The sequence below is a fragment of the Misgurnus anguillicaudatus genome, chromosome 17 (genome assembly GCF_027580225.2).
Source record: "Misgurnus anguillicaudatus chromosome 17, ASM2758022v2, whole genome shotgun sequence".
Lineage (NCBI taxonomy): Eukaryota > Metazoa > Chordata > Actinopteri > Cypriniformes > Cobitidae > Misgurnus > Misgurnus anguillicaudatus.
The window spans coordinates 11,559,404-11,582,425 of NC_073353.2; the positions used below are offsets into that span (position 1 = coordinate 11,559,404).

General features: G+C 38.5%; 1 protein-coding gene across 1 annotated transcript in view; it reads left to right on the top strand.

The window, feature by feature from the left end:
- The window catches only part of LOC129451764 (nectin-3-like protein), a 45,923-nt gene that overhangs the window by 7,163 nt on the left and 15,738 nt on the right, over positions 1-23,022 (top strand). Inside the window, exon 2 of the mRNA XM_055215199.2 lies at positions 22,080-22,388. Within this exon, the coding sequence (XP_055071174.1) occupies positions 22,080-22,388 (309 nt within the window). The remainder of the gene's footprint in view (positions 1-22,079; positions 22,389-23,022) is intronic.

Consider the following 23,022-nt stretch of genomic DNA (forward strand, 5'->3'; position numbering starts at 1 on the left):
TACTATGCTTTTGGGAAACAGTCGTGACAAGGTAGTTAGTTTCTCCAACTATCCATCGTACTATGTTGGTTCAGCAGCGAGTTACGTCGTTGTTCGGGAAACGCACTCCAGCTCGGTTTAAAGGAGTGATGAATCAAAGCATAAACTTTAACTTCATTTTTGTTATATAAGAGGTCATCATTCTTAAATGAACATCCTGCAAGTTTCAGAGCTGAAAACGTCCTTGTTATTGAAATATAATAGTTTTTGGCACCAAGCCCAGAAAACACCAGATTCTGGAATGTACGAATCTATGACGTAGAAAAGATTTTAACAAAAGTAGAATGGCAACGACTGCTTTTGTAGCTTTAGTAAAACATTTTAGTACTATGTGTCACTATTGCTTTGTTAGTGATCGCTTGATATGTCCCGATTGTGTGTAACATCCGTGTATAAACGCTTATGTTTGACTGTTTTAATTTACTTAAAGCTCACGTAACACACGCTGTTTCTGCATTTCTGATGTTAATCTGAAGTACCTATAGAGTAGTATGACATCCTTTATATCTCTGAAGAGTCTTTAGTTTAATCAGATTTATAGAAGAAAGATTAGCTTTACCGAATCTTTCCGATAACGTACGAAAAAATGAAGAAGGAGGAGTTACTACCGCAGGAGGAGCAAGTACGAGTCATGCAACACTATACAACACTGTTTTAACTTATGATTCACTACATGTTCGTGTCATTTATATAATATACACACGCCTATTTCCAACATAAGACAGAAGTCTTACTTACCACGTGTAACTCGTCATGACCCGGTTTTGAAAATCCACAGCATCAAACACACACGCAAAACTCCGCTGCTAATTCGGATAATAAACTATATCCATTGTTTCCATAAGGCTGGATGTCTTCTCCTTACATCCAAAAACACACTTCTTCTTGTGCCATTGTTGACTTTTGAAATTAAACAAAGCTGAGTGGCGTGATAAGCTGTTAGCAAGCTCTAGCGTCTCCCGCTGACTGACGGCTGGGCGGGGTTTTCCGGGGGAAGTTTTCCGGCGGAAGCCCATATAAAGAAGTGATACGTATCGAAAACCCCTGAAACGTCAGTTAGAACTGTAATCGAAAAAAAACTTGCCGAAACTTGTACGAACCCTGGCGAAGTGCATTCGGCACAGAAATACTCTGAAACACACCCAACTGCGGTTTTGACACTTTGCCTACATTTAGCATGAAACAACTCTATAATAACTCTATAATAAGTTAATAAGTCAGAATGCTTGAAATACCATTAAACCCCCCCTTTAAAACACTGAACGCACAATAATTGTCCAACACTCAACATAATATAACTGTAATATAACATTAGAAACATACAAAGTTAGTGATAAGGACTTGCCAGCTGCAACGTAGATTCCGATGGGCGCTTACTGTGTTGTTTACCGTAATTTAATCAAGTCGGGTCTGAAGATTTGTTTCATATATGTGTATCATCTCTAGCACCCAGAAGCTTTTGTGGCTCAAACATATATGTGTTTGGCTTCTATTTTTCACATCTAAGGTTTTCAAAACAATTCCCCACATGTAATGACAGGGAACCAAGCTATCCAATCATAGCAGTGGGCGTTTACGTCCAGGTCTTCAATGCATCAAAACAAATCATTTCTCAAGCCAGCCTCAAAACCAGGGTACGAAATAGCCTATTACTTATTGCTTTTGATTTTGTTTTAATGTAAAAACCACACCAACATCATAAGTAGACATCGGAAAACAAAATAAAACACAAAAACATCCAATTTATCACCCCTTTAAAGTAATGATGAACGCTCAGCTTAGCCACAGAATTATATGTGACCCTATCTGTGAAATCCAAGTCTCATAATCTAATTTTGAAAATTGGAGCATCAATGTTTGGTTTCATTTATTGATTACATTCTTTAAACGTCACGTTCTTCCTGATACCATTTTTTAAACCCTAGTTAGTGTGTAATGTTGCTATAATAGCATAAATAATACCTGTAAAATGATAAAGCTCATAGTTCACTGCCAGGCGATATATTTTCTTCAATAGAATTCCTCTTCAAAAGCCTACAACGAACGGCCGGTTTGGACTACAGCCCTCTATTTCCTGCTTTAATGACGTAAAACAGTTCGTTGACTAAACTCCGCCCACAGGAATACGTCAGTCACCAGCTTTGGCTCAAACGGCTCTGCTAAGCTAAGCTGCTATCGAATCACAGCACACTAAACAAACTACACAATCAGAACTCGTTACGTATTTCTGAAGGAGGGACTTCACATAACAAGGAAGACATCCGCCTGTTTTGAGGACAGTGAAAACAGCGCTATACAGATAAGTAAATTGTGTGAAAAATACCGTGTTTTTTACACGTGAAACATGAACACATGTTATATTGCAACCCAGTATCACGAAATTGCGTGACTATTTCACGCATGGACCAGCGTGACAATGTCACGCTTTGCCGCGTTTGAGCGTGAGCATGTCACGCTTTCTGTTTGTGTCGCTGTCACGTATTGGTTACTCAACTTTTTTGTCCTAATTTCTTACCATTGTCGCTTCGGTTTAGGGTTAGATTTACATAAAATGACACCCTTACCTAAACAAACTCTAACCCCAACGTCAGGTGACAATTGGTTAAAGTTTAGAAAATATAAAAGAATAAGTATTGTATCTTTTTATTTTATAAACCAATACTTAAAGTGACAAATACTTAAAGTGACATATAACACAAGCACCAAATCTAACCCTAAACCGAAGCGACAATGGTTTGAAAATAGGACAAAAAAGTTGAGTAACCAATACGTGACAGCGACACAAACAGAAAGCGTGACATGCACACGCTCAAACGCGGCAAAGCGTGACATTGTCACGCTGGTCCATGCGTGAAATAGTCACGCAATGTCGTGATATAGGGTTGCATATTGCCCACTATAAACATAATCAAAGCTTCAAAATCACAGACAGAACGGGAGCTTTAACATGGCCTAACGGTTTCACAGACAGGGATTAGTCTAGTCAAAAATAAATGTAAGAGCTGTCCAAACTGAAACAACTTGCACTGTGATGCGCGGGTTGATCCAAAATGATTACGAGTCGCGGTCGGTCAGGTTGTTTGGAATAAAGATGCCAATGAACTAATTACTACTTTTAAAAAATGCGGCCCAGGAAGTGGGTTGGGTACAATATTTTTTTGCGGTCCAAATTGTGGGCGGGTTAGTTGAAAATAGGGTGGCCATTCGTGCCAGTTCCGCCAGACACGTCCCGAACATGTTTTCGGGTTCGTTGTCCGGAAGTCGCGTTGGTCGACCGCATACGTCATCAAGGTTTAATATTTCGGGTTTAATTTCAGAAAAGCAACCGTTACAAGAATGAAACTACAATGATTGTATGTCTTAAAAGAAATAAATATTAATATTCTAATGTATTTTAACTGAAATGTGAGAACCTCGATGACGTATGCGGTCGCGCAACGCGACTTCCGGAGAACGAACCCGATAACATATTCGGGACGTGTCCGGCGGAACTGGCACGAATGGCCACCCTAGTTAAAAATGTCAGTCGGGTGTGGGTTGTTTATACATTGACCCATGCATCACTGGCACTGACATATCTTAAAATACATCAGTGCCCTTTGTTTTGCCTATAAAAATGCACACAAGTAATGTTTTTAGTAAGGCATGTTTGTTAAAGCTAAATCACCAAAAAATAACTATAGCTGGGTTTTCACAGATTGGGGGCCCGTTTTTCATACGTTGCTTAATATATCCGAGATCAAATGAGACATAAGAGATGATCAGATCTCACAAATATGATCTCGCTTATTCGGTTCTTTGAACACCCCTGCTTTAATTATCTGAGATCATTGTGCGTTCATGCACTGCACGAAAAGGCAATACATGTCAATAGTAGAAACGTTGATCAGTAACGCTGTGATTGCCCGATTGGCCAAGAACACATTTTTTGGTGGAAGGTTATTGTGAACTTTTTATGACACTTAATTTGTAATCCCAGCTAAAGCTATTTTTGTACATAAAATCACCCTACATAATATCACCCTTATGTAAAATATTCTGTGAAAATATAATCTTGATATCTTTAATATTCATGTTAAAGTTTGAAATCAATGATTGTAATCCAACTTGATGCTCCTAAAGTCTCTTAAAAAAAGATAAATTCTGTTTTGTTTGTTTATAACAGCAACCTAAAAAATTATTCATTGAATTTACTAAATTTTTTAAAGGTAAGTGGTTGCAATCAATTTATTTAAGCTACATTTAAACAAAATGTTAAATTTTATTTTACTTTACTAATCTTTTTTGTTTAAATGTAGCTTAAATAAATTGAGTCTCTAGAACCATTTCCTCCTTCATAATCTTTATGTCTAGGCCTACTTCTTTCTGCTGCAAATGAGCGCACATTCAATTTGTATGATAAACTTCTTGCGGACTAAAATTTTTTATAATAATCCCAGTCTTACGTGAGAACTCCGGTCTTGCACGCGTCACTTCTCGCGTGCATTTGGTTGTGAGACGTAGTTGCGGACCGGGACAGTGATTCTTCCTACGGTAAAGTCATGCAGTGTGAAAACCCCTGTCGCCAATCCATCATGCAGTCTAAAACAGCAGCGACTGAACGCTAGTCACGCAGTGTGAAAACATCTGTGACCTGACTAGTTTGAAAATCATGCAGTCTGAACATAACTGACCTGATCCTAATGATCTGAGTAATCTGTTATATTCAATTAGCATGTCTGTAATGTATTTTGGTCCTAAGCCATGAAGTGATTTATAAATGAGAACAATTAAATAACATTGCTAAAAGATTCAATCTATCCTTTTTTATAACGTGTTGAATTTGAAAAGCTCATCATATTAATCGTGCATCTTAAGCAGATGTCGCTTGTATAATGGAGAACACGTGACTTTGAAAAGTCAGACTTTCCGTATCTGGATCAGGGTGCGATATAATCTTGTTTACATGAAATGTCTGCTCCCGAGCCTGCTGCATGCTTTGGCAGATAAGTTCAGGAATCTGAAGTTGTGTAAAGCCTGCGTGACAGTGACAAACTCAGATGACTATCATCCAATGTCTTGTTAGTTGGTCGGTCACTCTATTGTTGTAAGTTCTCCCACTTAGAAATCATGGAGCATTTTTAATTCAGTATTTCAGTAGTTTACCTTCAGTAATCTGTATATCTTTGGACTGCATGTGGGGGAATCCAGAAGAAAACACATGCTGGTGTAGCAGACTTCAAATGACATCCCCCGGACTCCCAGATACACACCGACACATATGAGCAGATCTGTACTAAACTGGATTTATTTTTCCTTTAACAGAGTAGAAAAGGACATAAATAGTCACACACACCCAGAGATACACTCACTCATCCACGCTTCCCTGCTCACTCGCTGTGTCTCTGAGCAGTATGTGAGCAGCATACTTTTAATGCAATTACAGATAAGTAGTGTAAAATGTATTATCAATCTGTAATTTAAATTGTGCACATGTAACATAACAATGTTAATACTTGAATGTAACAAACTCAAACCTATTTACAATATACATAACATGTTCTAATGAATGTAATAAAAGCTGTGTATAGTGCTTTATTAAATGTATCAACTAATATGTACCCTATATTCTATAAATATTTATCTTTTAAACAAACATATTGTTGCTACACCCACTGAATTGATGGCCAGTACACTTTAACTGATGTTTCCATAAATGTTTATTTTGTTGACACTCATTAAAACCCTGTAAGAATTTAACTAAAAGCAAACACAAAAACATTCAGCAAAAGTAACCAAACAATTAACCAAAATCATAACTAAACGACAATAAAGCACATATTCATTACTCTTCAGGTGATACACACAAACCTTATAACCATTTAATGAGATGAACAATATATTGTGAAAAGAGGAAACAATTACACAATTTCCTTCTGCGTTTCTCACAAAAATTCACCCAAATGGCAAAGAATTGAAGCGCTTATACGATCGTTCAGAGAACATGGTTGTCAAAACAAAAGTCATTTAAATTTAAAGGGATAGTTCACCCCAAAATGATAATTTTATCATAAATCACCATTGTGTCGTTCTAATCCACCTAGTGCTCCGATTGTCTTCAGAACACATTTTTTGATATTTCTGATAAAAACCAGGAGGCTTTTGTCTGTCCCATTGACTTTAAGTAGGGTCACAATCTGTTTCCCAGAAAAGAATGAAAGACGGCAACAAAAAGATCAATGTGCCATCAGTCTTTCAATAATAATATTATGAAGCGACACTTTTGTGCACAAAAAAGAATAATTTTATTCAACCATTTCTTCTCCTAATTGGTCCTTCAGTGCGCTTTCACAAAGAACTTATATTGACAAGAAGTGAAAGCCAATAGAACATTCCATTGCAACACCAGCGCACAGCAGCAGCCCTACGAATCCGCCATTTTGGAATGAGAGCGACTCGGAAGTCAACTAGAAGTGATGGCAATATCAGCTACTTTGTAAATTAAAAGATCGAATTTAAACTGAATGATGATAACACAGAATAACATAAAATCAGACCAGTGATCATTAATCCCTTTTTACAGCTTATTTTCAGATATTTAGACAAGTCTTCCACTTTTATATAGGCTACCTAACTTTACATACATACATACCCACATATACTAATCCACATATAATATTTTGGCTCCATATACATACACATATACACACATATACATCAGAATTGCTCGAAATGGATTAAAGGTAGGGTAACAGATTTGATCCTGATACATTTTTAGTTATGCTGGTTAAAAGTCTCCTTACATCCTGATAGCAATCACTGTGTTAAGTTGTTTAAATGTATTTGTAGAAATTTGTGTCATCTGTGAAAGGCATAGGACCAAAAAATTTTCAACCAATCATAGATTTCGGTCCGAACAGACGTTTTCTTTTTTGTCCCTCATACGTAAGCGTAATTTGAATGTCCACCGCGCAGCGAGTCCACGCAGACACAATATGTCATCGGCGCGTTCACGTGCGCTCACCTCCTGTCTGTAAACAGTGAGAATGGCAAACTTTTCTGCTGAATTGACAACCTAAGCAGGAGCCACAAAACTAAAGGCATCTTTTATAAACCAAATTAACATCTGTAACTTTACTGCTTTACCACGAGATGAAACAGCTGCAGGAGGCAAAGGGTCTGAAAGGGTTGTTGCACTGTTTATTTTGGTAAGGTAGGTACGCGATATGTTTGTATTGAGATGGATTCAGATATTCTACTTTGTTGAAACATTGTGTTGCTTATGAAATTTGTGTTTGTTTACGGATTAGCGTAACGATATAGTTACTACGTCTACACAACCGAAAGTGTGCTTAAACTAATTCTGATGTAAACCAGTTGTTTGTGTTGGTTATTTTGGAAATGGTATTCACTGTGTACTGCAAAGTTTTCTCACTGGTGAATGAGACATGAGATGTGACCGTCTGATCTGTGCGTGTTCATGTGTTTTGAAAGAAGCGTGACTTTGGATGGCGATTTGACTGGAGGGTGGGATCGGGATTTCATTGCTAGGCGGCTACCGTTAGCATTTTTCAAAATGTGAAAGCCTAGCTTTAAGTAAAAAAAAACACAGCCATTGTCCAAAAGTGGCAATTATAGGATAACAGACAGAGCAATGCATCATGTTCTATAAGATTATCATGTTTGTTGCGGGATCCAGGGGATTATTATGTACAAAATATATTTCACACCTAATGGAGCTGGTAAGTAAGGGATAATCCACGGCTAGCCATGCATTAAAGGGTTTTAATGCACGACGTAGAGGCGAAGAACCACCCGACGCGTAGCAAAGTGCATTAAAACCCTTTAATGCATGGCTAGCCGTGGATTATCCCGCTTATACCTTGGTTATTTGCCAAGTTAAAGCTGTAATGAATGTTTACAGTGTACATTTTTTAACAGGCAAGTAAAAATGACGGTCATTTTCTTAAGTTAAGGCTCGCACTCCATCCGCTTAAGTAGTGCTGAAATAAAACCTGCGCACTTTAAAGAGAGACGCACTTATGTCTCGCTCGCTCTCTCTGCAAGTGTAACTGTGTTACTATGGTTACCAATGTTTATAGTAGCAGATTATTTCTAACTGTAATTAAACTGACTGGAACTACCTGTGCATTAAACAGTTTTAATGCACACCTTCCAGCCAATCAGAATCGAGGATTTAAACAGACCATGGTATAACATAATAATAGTAAGTGTGTAAAGTAGCATAAAATAGAATTACATTATAAAGCAAGAAAAAAACTACCTCAAATGTGTATCTATTTAATGATTGGATTCCACAACTGATAACAACAACAACACAACACATACATACAAGACAATACAGCATTTCGTGTAGGTGTAGCAAGTGAACAAAATTTTAATCTAAGAAACTTTCTATTGCGCTTCTGATTTGGCTGTGAGATTCGCTGAGAATGAATTGAGAATGAATTGGCTGTGAGAATTTTCATTCCAAAATGGCGGCCGCGCTACTCAAGCGCCACCTAGTGGCTGTTGCCAAAAACGCATCAGAGTTTCGCCCTTTTTTTCTTCTATACTCTTTGGCGTTCATGAGTAGTAATATAAATATATTATTAAAAATATTAGTGCACATCGGCTGAAGATCATTAGCCTTGACAAGCTTCTGCTACAAATTCGAGTCATTCTATTGGTGACATTTCAGCACTTGACAAATGGATAGCGACTCGTAAGTAGCACTTAAAACCCAGCTGCGAGCGATCGTTTCACGTGCATCTTTGGGAAACGCACGTAAATGAACAACGAATGTTCGTTAAGTAGCTCGTAGAAAGCGCTCTTAAGTGCTAAGTTCAATCGTTATCGGGAAACCCGGCCCTGGCTGACATCTTATTCCATCATTATTCATGGACAGAGGCTTCCATAAATATTTAGTTACAACATATTGTTACGTTTAAACTAAGTTTAATGGTGCAACGCAAAAACATTTATTAGTGCGTAAGTTGTAACTTAGTGCCCATTTACGTCGTAACTAAGCTACGTTGTAACTTACACACAGCTGGTGCAACCGGCACAAGGACTGCATCTGTGTGTTCCAGATTGCTAGGATCCTCTCGGTGCTCCAGAAGATCGGCACTTCGTCACAGTTTATTCATTATTTTTATTATGGGAAATTACCTTATTAGAAATAGAAAACATTCTGCCGTAAATTCAACTTCAATCACTCCTATTTTCTATTGTTTGCACTTTAGTTTCCATCTTTTTTATGTTTTAGTATTTTTGTATCATTTGGTATTGTTTTTAGTTTTTCTTGTTTACCTTTTGTTAATACATTTTTACCACTGTGTCTTCCTTGTGTTGATAATAAAGTTAAAGGTTATACAAAGATTATACAAAATCCTTCAGATAAATTAGATGACAAACTCCCTCCAATTTACATATTTTCTTATTTGTTGAAAGATCCATTAAGATCATTCTTATTGTTGAAGTGAAATTCCTGAGCTGTTCCCCTGAGGTAAAGGAGGAAGGGGGTCATCTGGCACACATGCACACACACTCAAGGTGAAACTTAGCTCTCTGTATGACATACTACCCAATTGGTTTAATCATTGGACACAAATTTGTGCAGTCTGAGGCCACCAGTGGCACAGTTCTCTAGCTTCCAAGTTAAATTCTCTCTTCTACTGTTTGTACACTTGTTACACCATCATCCACACAGAAATCTTTACAAACTGAAAGCCTAAGGGATACTGATCCTTATTACATTCAGCTAAGTGCTTCACATCCTGGAGATGATGATGCTCCAAATAGATGTACTGTTATTCGGCACTCTTGTAGCAGTTCTGTTATATCTCTATTCTTCCACCACAAGAAACGCAGGAAATCTGTCTGCTTCATGAACATGAAACTGATTAAACATTTTCTCATATCACATATTAGAGCAACAAGGTGCTGACGAAATCTGAGAAGAACACAGATCAAGCTATTTAAGCCAGGTCATTGGGGGAGATAGCCGTTCAGACAGATATAATTTTTCAACTTGAGGCTCCTTAGCCAAACATTTCTTCTGCTTCTCATCTTTCATTGATCTCATAAATTTCACATAGTGAACCTTATGTCTTTGATCCCTTAACATTTTCCTCTTTAGATGATTAATCGTTACAAGGGCAAGTTGTTTATTATCTGGCATATTAGGTCTTTCTTTAAAAGTCAAAGGCATTTCAAAGTGTCCAAAGCTATTTTTCCTAATACACTGTAAAAATAGTTTGGTTCTAAAACGCGATAAACGGCATTTAAAAAATCGTACTTTTATGCAAATCCAATATCCGCAGTGTTATTTTGTCATCTTTTCTCCCTTTTTTCGCCAATAAACGCCAGTCCTCCTTTTCTGCAAAATGCAATAAATTCGCTCAACAAATCACAGCGCACCTTTCCAAGCATTGTAAACAACAATGGTGGTGCGTTAAATAAACACAGTTTTCCTCATCTTGTACTTCATGATCAACAAACAAACAAAAACAAAATAATACTTTGATGGCATTGCAAAACCTGTGGTGTTTTTCTGTGACGGGAGAGAAACGTTAGCCATCAACATCTAATAATTTATGCGAGAGGCATCCAGGAGACGGAAAAATGCTGGTTGCTTGTTCTCCCGACAGCATCAAGTTTTTCTCATGCTAACACCAAAATATTTTACAGCTGATCGCTGTCAAAAAAGTTCAGAGACAATGTCCTCAAGATGATAGCAGCAATGACAGTGTTCTTAATATGACAAAGTAAGTGTTTTGATTAATGCGATTAATGTTTATTTTATCAGTGTATACCACTAGTCAACTAAATGAAGATAACATGGCAAAGATGAATGCACATTTATATATTGTTTTAATAGATTTATAGCATTTTGAAAATAAACGTATGGATTTATTGCATTTTGTGAAAAAAAAATATTTTAATGTTATTATAACCTAAAGATGCTATGCGAAAGATTGCAACAGAAAATAGTGGTTTTCATCACTTTCTTGGTATAGAAAACACATTTTTACCCAAATTAGTCCAAATTGATTTAGTGCGTTTTGGAACCAAACTCTTTGTAGCATGATGTTAAAACAACTTGGTTTTTCAAGTAAATTCAACCAAATTTTTTCCAACCAAAGTTTTGACCTGTGAAAAGTTGACATAACCTAAAAAATGAAGTTGAAATTGTTTAACTTATTTTTTTTTAAGTTAAAGTAACAGAAAAATATATGTTGATTTGACAAAAATGGTGCATATTTTTTATAGTGTACCCTCACTAATTTTGTTCAAAAATTTAATATCATCCTGGGATAAAGTTTTGTTGTCATCACTGGGGCCTTTAAAATCAAATCAAGAATGCGTATAGCATCTGCTGGAGTCAATGAAGGCATTTCTTTAGCAGAAAGTCGATGACTATTGAAACTCTTACTACCAGAAGAATCATGCTGGGGTAATGAAGGTCCTACACTGCTCCATCCTAAATCAGTCTTAGTGGCGGGACACACCAAAGCTTTTTACACGGCTGATAACGCCTTGAGGATGCCGAATGCCAGCTTTTTTCAGCTGAAAAATAAATTGTTCATGCTATTTAACTCATTGTCTTGCCAATAAACCGCAAAACCACGGGAATTTGTGGATTACCAAACGTCAGGGGCGGACTGGCCATCTGGCACACCGGGCAGTTTCCCGGTGGGCCGATGTACTTTTTGGGCCGATACATCTCATACTATCTTTGTCTGAACAGCCCAGTTAGCGTCTTTTTTTTCTAGACAGACCGGCCCACTGACATTTAAGCAGCAGCCCATTGGTTATTTTTTTAAATGACATTAAGCTGGCCCAATCACCGCTTTGGTCTCTGTGCAAAAAACTGCGCGACAAAAAGAAACAGGCTTTCAAACAGGCTTTTCAAATCAGTTTTAATATTACTGTAAGCAGCACTTGTATTTTGTAAAAAGTCAGCAATCCAATGGCAAATTTTGCCAATTGCATGAAGCTTGTTTTAGGATTCATAAGTGTGGATTATGCAGTTTTATGGCATTAATAAATAACACGTTCTAGAAGTGTTTGTTGTGTCAACTCTCACTCTTTTCTATCTGCTATTGGGTTTAGTGCTTTTATTGAATTGGAGTTGCTATTGCTATACATATTTAAAGGCGTGCGCATATATGGGTGGTATTTGTAATTATATGAAGTGTGGGCCGGTTTGGGCCAAAATTCCAGGGCCGAATTTTTGTCCCAGTCCAGCCCTGCCAAAAGTGGTAAGAAAAAATCCAAACCGGCCCAGCCCTACTTGTCATCACAACAAGAATTTATGGTTCAGCTCTTTAAAACGCGGGAGAGAAAAAGGGCACAGAAATATGCATACACATTTTCCACACACGTATCTAGATTTATAAAAAATAAACTTGGTGTAAATAAGTGCGCACCCTATGGATGCTTTAGACCGTTCGTACGCACTCTTTTAGTAATTACATTTAGAAGTTGAATCTGCTTATGAGTAGTGAATAATTAACTGATGAAAAGTATTAAAAAGAGCTTGAAGAAACCTCAAAACTCTAACCCGCCTCTACAATGAATGGAGTGATTCACACATCTGTCATGAGCGTGTCTATGTGTTTGAAACGCAAGGCTTTAAAGAAATGAAGAGTTTCGTTGCAAAACGAGATAACCACCGTTTTTTTAATTGTTCACAATTCTCGTTTTTTGGTTGTGTATTCCAATTAATTTTAATTCAACTGCAATTGTTTTATTTTGATTTAAACCTTCATAACTTAAAAAATACAGCTAAGTAGCACCATAAAACAAAATAATAACATGATAACATAATAATAAACATGTTTTCACAAAAATGTAAAAAAAATGGATTTATCTCATTTTGCAATGAAACTCTTCAAATATTATATGAATATGTAAAGTCTTTTCTTCATTCAAAGTTTATTAGTCTAGTATTTGTCATCTAATCATAGACAATACTGTAAAAAAAAATAGTTATGCAAAATGACAGAAAAAAAACTATGGAGTGCCTACATCACTACAATAGACTTTATAACCTTTGAGATGATGAAAAATAATATGATGTACTAGGACATTTAATAATGTAGACTATTTTATCATAATGTAGCCTAATATAGAGAAATGTTCCCACAATTTGGGTTTATATGAGGAAAACAATTAGGCCGAGATTTACACTGAAAAGAACCAGAGGACAAAATTGAAGTTGAAGTTTTTTAAGTTTTGAAACACCTAGGTCCTCATTTATCAACACTGCCTAGAAAATATTTTATGCTCTATATTTTGACCTACGAATGAAATTCAGTATGTGCGTAAGTACAAAAAAATGGGATCCCATGTGTTCTCTAGCACCATTATATGTTGTGTATATATGCGTATATATGTGAATATAAAAACTACCGTAATCAATTATACTGCATAGTAATATTACAGTATTTTAAAACACAGTGCAAAAATATGAACTGTAATTCATTTTACAGTAAAAATATACTGTAGATTATTAAACAGTATGCTGTGAACTACTGTAGTCAGATTTACAGCAATTTTACCGTGGAATAAAATACTGAAGCTTGCTGGCTATTTGTTGCCAGTAAGTTACTGTTGATTTTAAGTTTAATTTTTTACAGTGCATGCTTGTGCACGTTCATGGCTTGGCAAACTGTATTTTTGAATATGTCTTTCTGGCATTACGAAGACAGGTGAAAAAAATCCTCTGCCTTTACCGTCTCTTTCAAGCATCCTTTTATCAGCTACAATTGCAGCAATTTCAAGCGCAGAATGATGTAAGACATGCTTTTTTGGTGTTAAATTATGGCGCAAATACCAGTAATACCCCACGCGAAAACATTAGTAAATCGCATTTCGTGAATCATTTAAATAGTCTCCTCCCATAAATTTTGCGTCTGAGAAGGAATCACCTAAATGCATATGTAATAAGGTCAGTCACAAAAATAACTAAAACATTAGCCTAGAAATCTAGACGCACCCTAGCGGCCGCAAAATATATTTGCTGCCAGGGTTTAGTCTAGGCACTCACAATACACTTAACAGCTCCAAAAACCAAAATTTGGTCAGGCCAATCACATCGTGTGTAGCGTCTGTTGGGCGGGCTTAACATGATGACGACAGAGCTGCCTGCGACGGTTCCTACTTGAAAACAAAGAATGGCTGCTGCTGCTGGCGAACAGCTTTCTTTTGAAGCGGCTTTGGCCGCGACTCTGGAGGACTTAGACTTATGTTTTTCTTTGAGTGAAGAGCAAATAACCCTACTGAAGTCCTTTTTAAGCAAGAAAGATGTGTTTGGAGTTTTGACGACTGGTTACGGTAAAAGTTTGATATACCAATTAGCTCCACTGGTGGGGAAACGCATGGGACTCATACGTCACCTTCTTCGTTGCTCTGATTGGTCATAGCGCTATCCTATTGCGTGCAGAGGCATTTTGAGGGACAACCTTATATCCCGCCCCTTGCATTGAGCCGTTTGTGTGAAGAGTTGCCAGACCTTACATCTTGATGTAGGTCTGGCTAACCAGGCTACTAAAACATACCTTTACAGTGCTAATTATGCACTGCGTGTCTTTAGTAAATCCCGACAATCGTTATTAATGCCAGAATGATGGTTGGAAAACTTTTGTGTGTACGCAAAGTCTGCCTTATATGCGTACGCACACTTCAAGGTTGGAATCTATGCAAAGTTATACATGAGGCCCCTGGACTTTAAATACATCACGATTTTACGGAATCTTAAAGCATGTGAATGCACGCATTTAGGAAGACCGGCTGTATAAATAAACCAAAATCAAATGATCCCAGACAAATCCGGACACATTTTCAGTGTAATTTCCGTAATCTCTGTGTGAAAAGGGCTACTGTCTATAAGCAAAACTATTTTATTTGTGCACATTAGAAAGTTGTAATGTTGGTGATATGCTTAACTGATCGTAATGACCTTTGATCACAATGACCTTAATCGCAACAGCCCGCGCAACTTCTGTTCTGTCAGCTAAAATAGTAACAAACAACCTTGGATCAGCCTGGGATAGTATAAAAACCATAGCAGGGCTCTAGAATCTAAAAAGCAGCAGTCCAATCACCACAACTAGTATGGAAGGATGCTGTGGTGGTCCCTGTTCCCAAATGAAACACCCCCAAAACGTTTAATGATTTTAGACCAAAGGCACTTACATCAATTGTAATGAAAGCATTTGAAAAATTGGTGAGGTCCGAAATATTAAGGAAAACTGAGCATTTACTTGACCCTCTGCAGTTTGCTTATAGGACCTGTAGGGGAGTGGAAGATGCTGGAATAACTTTACTTAATTAAATTTTTAAGCATTGGATAACAGTGGCTCCCATGCCAGACTTTTATTCGTTGACTGTTCCTCTGCTTTTAATACAATCCAACCCTATAACTGCAAGGCTGCTAGAAAAGTTTGACCTGCAGCAAAAACCTGTTAGGCTGGATCCTTAACTTTTTAACAAACAGGACACAAAGAGTGAGAGTGAATGATAGTCTCTCTGATAGTGTGCTCATCAACCGGTTCCCCACAAGAGACTTGCGTCAATTAAAGGTCAAACCGTTCAATGGATGCAATCTTATAAATACCTGGGGACGGTAATAGACTGAAAACTCACATTTGAATTCTGAAGCTGTAAGGAGAAAAGGACATCCATGCTTTTATTGAATCTGTTTTATCATTTGCGCTAGCAGCCTGGTTTGGGAACCCCTCTGTGGAAAATAAAAACTCAACCAAATAGTGAAGTGATCTTACAGGTTGATCGGCGAGCCACAACATAACGTGGAGAACTTGTACGCAAAACAATTGCAGCGCATAACTGGTTACATTTTTAATGACAGTTCCCATTCATTGCACAGAGAGTTTGAGCTTCTCCCTTCTGGGCGAAGGTTTACAATCTGTAGGTGTAGAACAAAAAGACACAAAAACAGCTTTGGCCCTGCAACAATTACAATTTTATTTACACATCTGAAATTTCCCACGATAAAAGAGAGAAAACAAACACACTGGTAGAGATTAAAGACAGTGATAGAAGATTGAACATGAGACCTAACAATTATTTGCAAAAACAAAACAGTCATAAATCGTCCTGGTACAGTAACAATGCACAATATTAAAAAATAATACATTGTAACTGTCTTCAGTCTTATGTTTTGATTTCAAAGATGGACTTTATTGTTAGCAAAATAAAGCCGTGAGGAGATCTTGCAAGATCTGCTAAAGTTTTCAGTTTCAGTTTCAGTTTCAGTTTATTTATTTGTCATTGTTTCAGAAACAACGAAATATTGATGGAGCAAAAACAAACAGACACATGCTTCAAGTTGTTCACCCATTCACTCCATCACATCCTCCCTTTTAAAACCCATGCAACTTAATCTACACGTACCCCTACAAACCCTTAAAGTGCTATGTCCAATAAAGTGCTTGGTGCAATAATTAATAAGTCCAAAAATAAATAAATCTAATGCAGAGTCCAGATCATAGGTATTTAGACCTCATCACAAAGGGATGCCAATAGGTGGAGGGTGGATAGACTGTCCATTGAGCAGCCTGACTGCCTGGAGGTAAAGGCTTTTGGCCAGCCTACTGGTTTTGGCCCTGATGGATCTGTACCTTCTCCCAGAAGGCAGTGGTTGAAAAAGGTGGTGTGCTGGATGTAAGTAGTCCTGGAGGTTTTTGTTCACTCGATTCATGCAATGGGAGGTATACACAGCTGAAATGTCTGGGAGAGTGACCCCAATGATCTTTCCTGCAGTTTTCACCACTCTGTGTAGGGCCTCCTTCTCTGGGCTGGTGCAGGACGCAAACCACACTAGAAACCCATAGGTCAGCACACTCTCCACTGCACAATGGTAGAAGTTAACCATGAGTTCCCGGGGCAGTTTTGCCCACCTTAGTTTTCTGAGGAAGAAGAGCCGCTGTTGGGCCTTCGCTGTTACAGAGGCAACGGTTTTCGCCCACGACAGATCCTCAGTCACAATCACACCTAAAAATTTAAAAAACTAGAAACCCTCTCCACCAGCTCGTTCCCAATGGAGAGTGGATAGTGATTTAGCTGTCCAGTCTTGCGGAAATCCACAATGATTTCTTTAGTTTTCTTTGTGTTGAGGATCAGGTTATTACCGCTACACCATGCCGTTAATAGTTGGATCTCTTTCCTATATGCAGTCTCATTGTTCTCAGTGATGAGGCCGAGCACTGTTGTGTCGTCGGCAAATTTTATTACATAGTTGGATGGGAAGGAAGAGGTGCAATCGTATGTAAAAAGTGTGTAAAGAAGTGGGCTAAGCACACAACCTTGGGGGGCCCCTGTGTTGGGTGGGGGATGTGTGCTTGCCCATTCTAACATGTTGTGTACGGTTTGTTAAAAAGTCCAGTGTCCAATTGCATAATGTGGTACCTAGTCCAAGTTCATGTAATTTATTTCGTAGTTTGTTTGGCAGAATTGTATTAAACGCTGAACTAAAATCAACAAACAGAAGCCGTGCATATGTGTTCCTATGCTCTAGATGTTCCAGCACAGTATGTAGCACCATAGCTATGGCATCCTCTGTTGACCTGTTCCTCCTGTAAGCAAACTGGTATTGATCCAACGAAGACGGTATTGCAGTTTTTATGTGCGTAATGACCAATCTTTCGAAACATTTTGCAACGATAGGAGTAAGTGCCACTGGCCTATAATCGTTAAGGCTTGTAATGTTCGACTGCTTAGGGACTGGGACTATTGTGGCCGATTTCAGACATGCAGGGAACCATGAGGTCGCCAGAGACAGGTTAAAAATGGTAGTGAAGACTGGTGTTAGCTCAGCTGCACAATCTCTAAGCACCCGACCCTGTACTCCATCTGGTCCCGCTGCTTTCCTCGGGTTGATATTGCGTAGGCAACGTCTGACTTCATGGCTTTACTGTACTACTACTGGTATATATATGGTGGCAACCCCACCCCCATAAATCTGAACTCCATACATAAACTCCATATGGCTTCGTATTCAGCTTTGTGACATATAGAAACATATGGTTTGTATCATATAGAAAACATATGACATCACTTTATAAAGATCACATTCCTGGGACTGTACGTCTTTTGTCCCGGCCCTTAGCAACAGACAGCCAATCAGAAACTAAAGTGTGCACTCAAAACATCTGGATGGGTTAAAAAATGACATCCCAGGAGACTTAAAACAGCGAGCCAAGAGAGATTTATGCTGTGACGCAAGTGTTATTATGTCATTCTGAAGCGCAAGACAAGCGATTATTGTGAAATAATCCGATTATGATCCAGGGTTATCTCTTAAACCCTGGTTAATTACGAACAGTGTGGAACGTGATACAGATAAACCAGGATTCCATTAACCTGAGAATTAGAATAACCCGGGGGTTAACTATTATTAAGTGTGAAAGCCTTAGAGAGGAGGCAGAAGGGAAAAGCACAGAAAGCGCTTTGGCATCTGACAGGGTAGACGGGTGATGGTAGCCAGAAAACACACCAAAACAAACAAGATTGTTTTCCTCACTAATTGAACTAGACTGGGCAAGAGCAGTGAAAGTCTATTTGAAAGGACTGGCATTCTCACACAGGACAAGAGAAACAGGGAATAAACAGCAGCAACAATGAAAGGGGAACATGAAACAGGTGAACTAGGAGGAACATAATAGGAATAAATGAAATGACGAGGGTGGGGGGGGGGATGACACAATGACAGGTGCGCATGTGTCCACCTGTCAAAACAAACCAAAGACAAAACAGACAGAAATGGATGATCAGACAGTATGCTTTTCCAAAAGATTACTCAGAACACCAACTTCACTCATATTAAAGCAGTGATCACACAATTAATTTTAGTACATTTCACAATAATGGGTTGTTTTAACCCAACTGCTGGGTTGTTTCAACATGGTTGATTAACAAAAACCCTGCAGTGCGTAAAACAACCCATTATTTGGGTCATTTTAACCCAGAAATGTGTTCTGTCCAATAGTTACCCAGCCCTGGGTTAAAAACAACCCAACATTTTTTAGAGTGTAAAGTCAACGTTCCCACTATGTACATATGTAAGTAATAGCACTGCAACACCGAAACTACATCCACAAGGTTAATACGCTCCTGGCTGGGAACTAGTAGATCATCATCATAGCCATCCACAGAAAAAAACAGGACGGTAGCACATAGCACTGTAGCAGCGATTAATTAGTCCAAGAGACGCATCGGTCCTTCTTGCTCAGCATATCTTATAACATGCTTAAAGTCCATAAGCGTCTGAGCTGACATTGAAATAGACAGGTGACCAACCCTCCCCCAGTTCTAAACCCAACGTGCCCAATCTAGCTATCTTCATTGCCCTCCAGAACCTCAGCTAGCCCTACAGCTGAGGTTTTTCTGTGGGTTGACGTTTTTCTGTGCTTTTCACTGTTTCTATTAATGTAAAGCTGCTTTGAAACAATTAACTATTGTGAAAAGCGCTATATAAATAAAATTGCCTATTGGCAACACAAACCATCTCCATTTTTCCCCTTACCTCTAGTTTCGCATCTCTTAAACCTCCCCCACCACAGGTAAAGTTATTATAATCAGCCAAGCCCCCACCCAGGCCCAGCATCAAGGTTTATTAGAAAAAGTCTTTTTTTATATTGAAACATTGTGAATGTGGCATTAGATGAAAATGCTGTCATGCAAATAATATATTAAAGACAGTCATGTACACAGATGTTCTTAATACAGTGTAATACTACATTAAGGTTACTATAAAATCCCATCATATTATTCATATTTTTATATTATAATTACTCCCTAATGAAGAAGCCCTCCTATTATTAAACAAACAAGAATCGCTCCTGCACAGCCAAGCCTTGCGAGAGAGAGCATGGAGAAATTCCAAACTACGTTTCTGAGCCCTTTAAGGGCACTTCAGGAATGGGGACACCACATAAACTCAGGGAGCCAAGGAGGAGCCGAGAGCAGGAGGAGCAAGGTGTTGGGCCAGAGAACAGCTAGGATGAAGCCCCAAGGTGGAGTTTTGGTGCTCAACATCCTGGGGACGAGCGATGGGAATGGGGACTCTGGAGGAGGAGACCTGGGCAGAGCTGGAGTTCCGGAGGGCCAGCTGAGGTTCTGGAGGGCAAGGTGACTGATGCAGGGATCTGGAAGCCTCCGCTGTAGCCAGAGTTACTGAGGACTGAGGGGAAGATTTACATTTTGTCATTTAGCAGATGCTTTTGCCCAAAGCGACTTACAAAGATTAGGAAACAATAAAAGCAAAGTGTTAAAGGGAGGCAATAGTACAAAAGGTGCTTATAACAAGATACAAGTTTTCACTGTTTCTAAACAATACCTAGTTTGAGAGAAAACGGAGAACTAGGATAAGTCACTGGCCAGTGCATTGAATTCATTTACAAGAACCAGAGTCCAGTCCTGGACCAGTGGACTTGAAACTACAAATCGAAACCCACCAAGCTTCATCAAAAACTGGTTAAGTAAGGGAGTAAGGGCAGCCGAGACTGTGTCAGCCATCTCCCTGATGCATGTCTGGGTTTCATACTACTCCCTTACTCAATGCCCTTCTCCTTAAAAACCTCATGAGGAGGGCCGAGCAAGTGATAACATTATGCAATACTTATCTTTACTCTGTGTTTGGGAATTAATAGTCAGATTTGGGGCTTATTAGACTTGTTTTAGAAGTATGGCCTCATTTAGTGGACTTTTTTTTTTTTTGCTAAAGTGTAGCTGATGGGTCAAAGGGCAGAAGTGGAGTCAGGGTCTTGGAGGATGGAGACTTGGGAAATGGGGATGTGAGGGTGTTAACAGATGCCAGCTGACTCATGGCTGATTCACTGGCTGACAACGACAGATGAGTTGGAGGTGGAAGGCTGGGCAGGACCAGCGGAGACGGAGGAGAGCTGGCCGGGGCCAGTAGAGGCTGCAGACAGCCAAACATCATTAAAACAATCCAATTGGCCAGTAGACTGTTGCAGCTCATCTGTTGCAGCGGTGGGGGTGTGGGCTGAGATTCCCTTAAAGCCGTTGTACTCCACCAAGATTTCCACAGCAACACACAGTGTTGCCATCTCACACACCTGGTCAGACGCTTGGTGGGGCCTGGGCTCTAGGGCGATTATTTGCTCAGTTGCGGTATGCACTGGCTCTCATGTTGCTGCAGGCTCAGGGCTTTCCATCTGTGGTGGTCTCATGCTCCATGCTGCGATCATTTAAACAGATGATAAACAGCTGATGATGAAAACACTGGGGCAAGATAGTGACAGTGACAATGAGACACAATTGCTCCCTTCGCAATCAATAGCTCAGATCTTCAGAGGGAATATAGGAAAGCTTCGGAATTGGAATTTGCCTTATGTGTGACCAGGCAAAATGCGCACAGGCTAATTATGACAGGCAAAACTACTGAAGAAATGTAGGTTTTCACAAAAATAGGGTTATTAAGCTTTCGTCTAGTGATCCCGATCTATAAAGAGCAAATAAACATCTAGAATTATACATTTGTATGTTTTTGAAAAGGTTTTTATGATGCTTAGCCTATGTAAATACATCTACATCAATGCATAAAAATAAAAGAATCGACTTAAAAAAAAAACATACATGTAATTTAAAAGGCGTATAATAACCTACATATTAATACAGAGTTATAGACTTAAAGGCTCAAAAATTCTGACAATATCTAGGACCTAATATATTTAGGAAACCCTGTTTAACTAGGTTAAAAACTCTTGCACCTTGACGTACGCATGCTGTTGTTCATCCAATTCTTCTTCCATGGAACTGTGGGAAAAATTGCTGTGGCTTTAACGGATGGCCTGGAATTAAGCAGATGTTAAGCAACATTATTTCTTGAACATACATGCGAAGAGCATTTAGTCATCTAATTTTTGATGTAGGTGGCTTTAAGTGGCTTTTGCATCTGAGCTCTTCATATGCTTTTATTTTTATTTACCATATTTGTATGTTTTATTGTTTATTAACTTTTTAAATTTTAAAATGTTTTAAAACTGTCTCTGACTGTTCTCTAACCACAGCGGGCCCTTTGAAAGCAAACGTGTCTGCTGATAAAATTCCTGTCGTTGGACACTCTGAGGTCAGTCTGGCAACCTGCACGGTTTCCACATCCCAGTCTCCAGCTGAGGTGTCATGGCATCTGGGCACTCCGTTTAAATCAGTGAAGGAAATAAAAAACACCGTTGAAGATCTGGATGAGATGTACACAGTCACAAGCACTCTGATTGGTACACCAACTGTACAGATGAATCAGCAAAATGTCCAGTGTGTGGTGAAGCATTCATCCATGCAAGAGGAACTGGGAATCGATCACAAGATAGTTGTGCATTGTAAGTTACATCCATGGTTCTTTTATAAGGTGATTATTTGACAAGCTGTCTTGTTTGTGTTATTTAGAGAGCTACTCCTGGCTCAAGCAAGACATATAGTAATTGTTTGTAAAAAGTTAAGGTTCCAACCTGATTAATAAAAATTTTTTATGAGTTTTTATGATTTGCTTAATTTGGATGAAGTTAATCGTACATAACAAGTTAAAAAAAAATCTATAATAAAACCCCACCCAAAACCCAACGTCATAGTCAGGGGGGAAAGCAAAACGTCCAAAAACATAAAATTTTTGTACGTTTTTATACGTTGCCATAAGATTGTGTTGACTGCATTAGAAATTGCTTTATGGGAGCAGGACCGAAACTTTTTTAGCACAGGATCATTTTTAAAGATAATGTTTAAGACAGAGATATATTTTTGCTGTGGTTAATAACTCACAAGTGTGGTCTATCAATACCAGACTTTAGTATAATTTCATGGTTGGGACGAAAGTACTGTAATCGTCAGATTGGAACAGGACCCACCCACATATATTTTCTTCCCCCTCCTGTAATGTTCTATTCTGTACCCACCCGCTCCTAATTAAAATATGCCAAAAGTGCACCTTAAAATAGAGAGAGCATGGTCAGTTTTTTG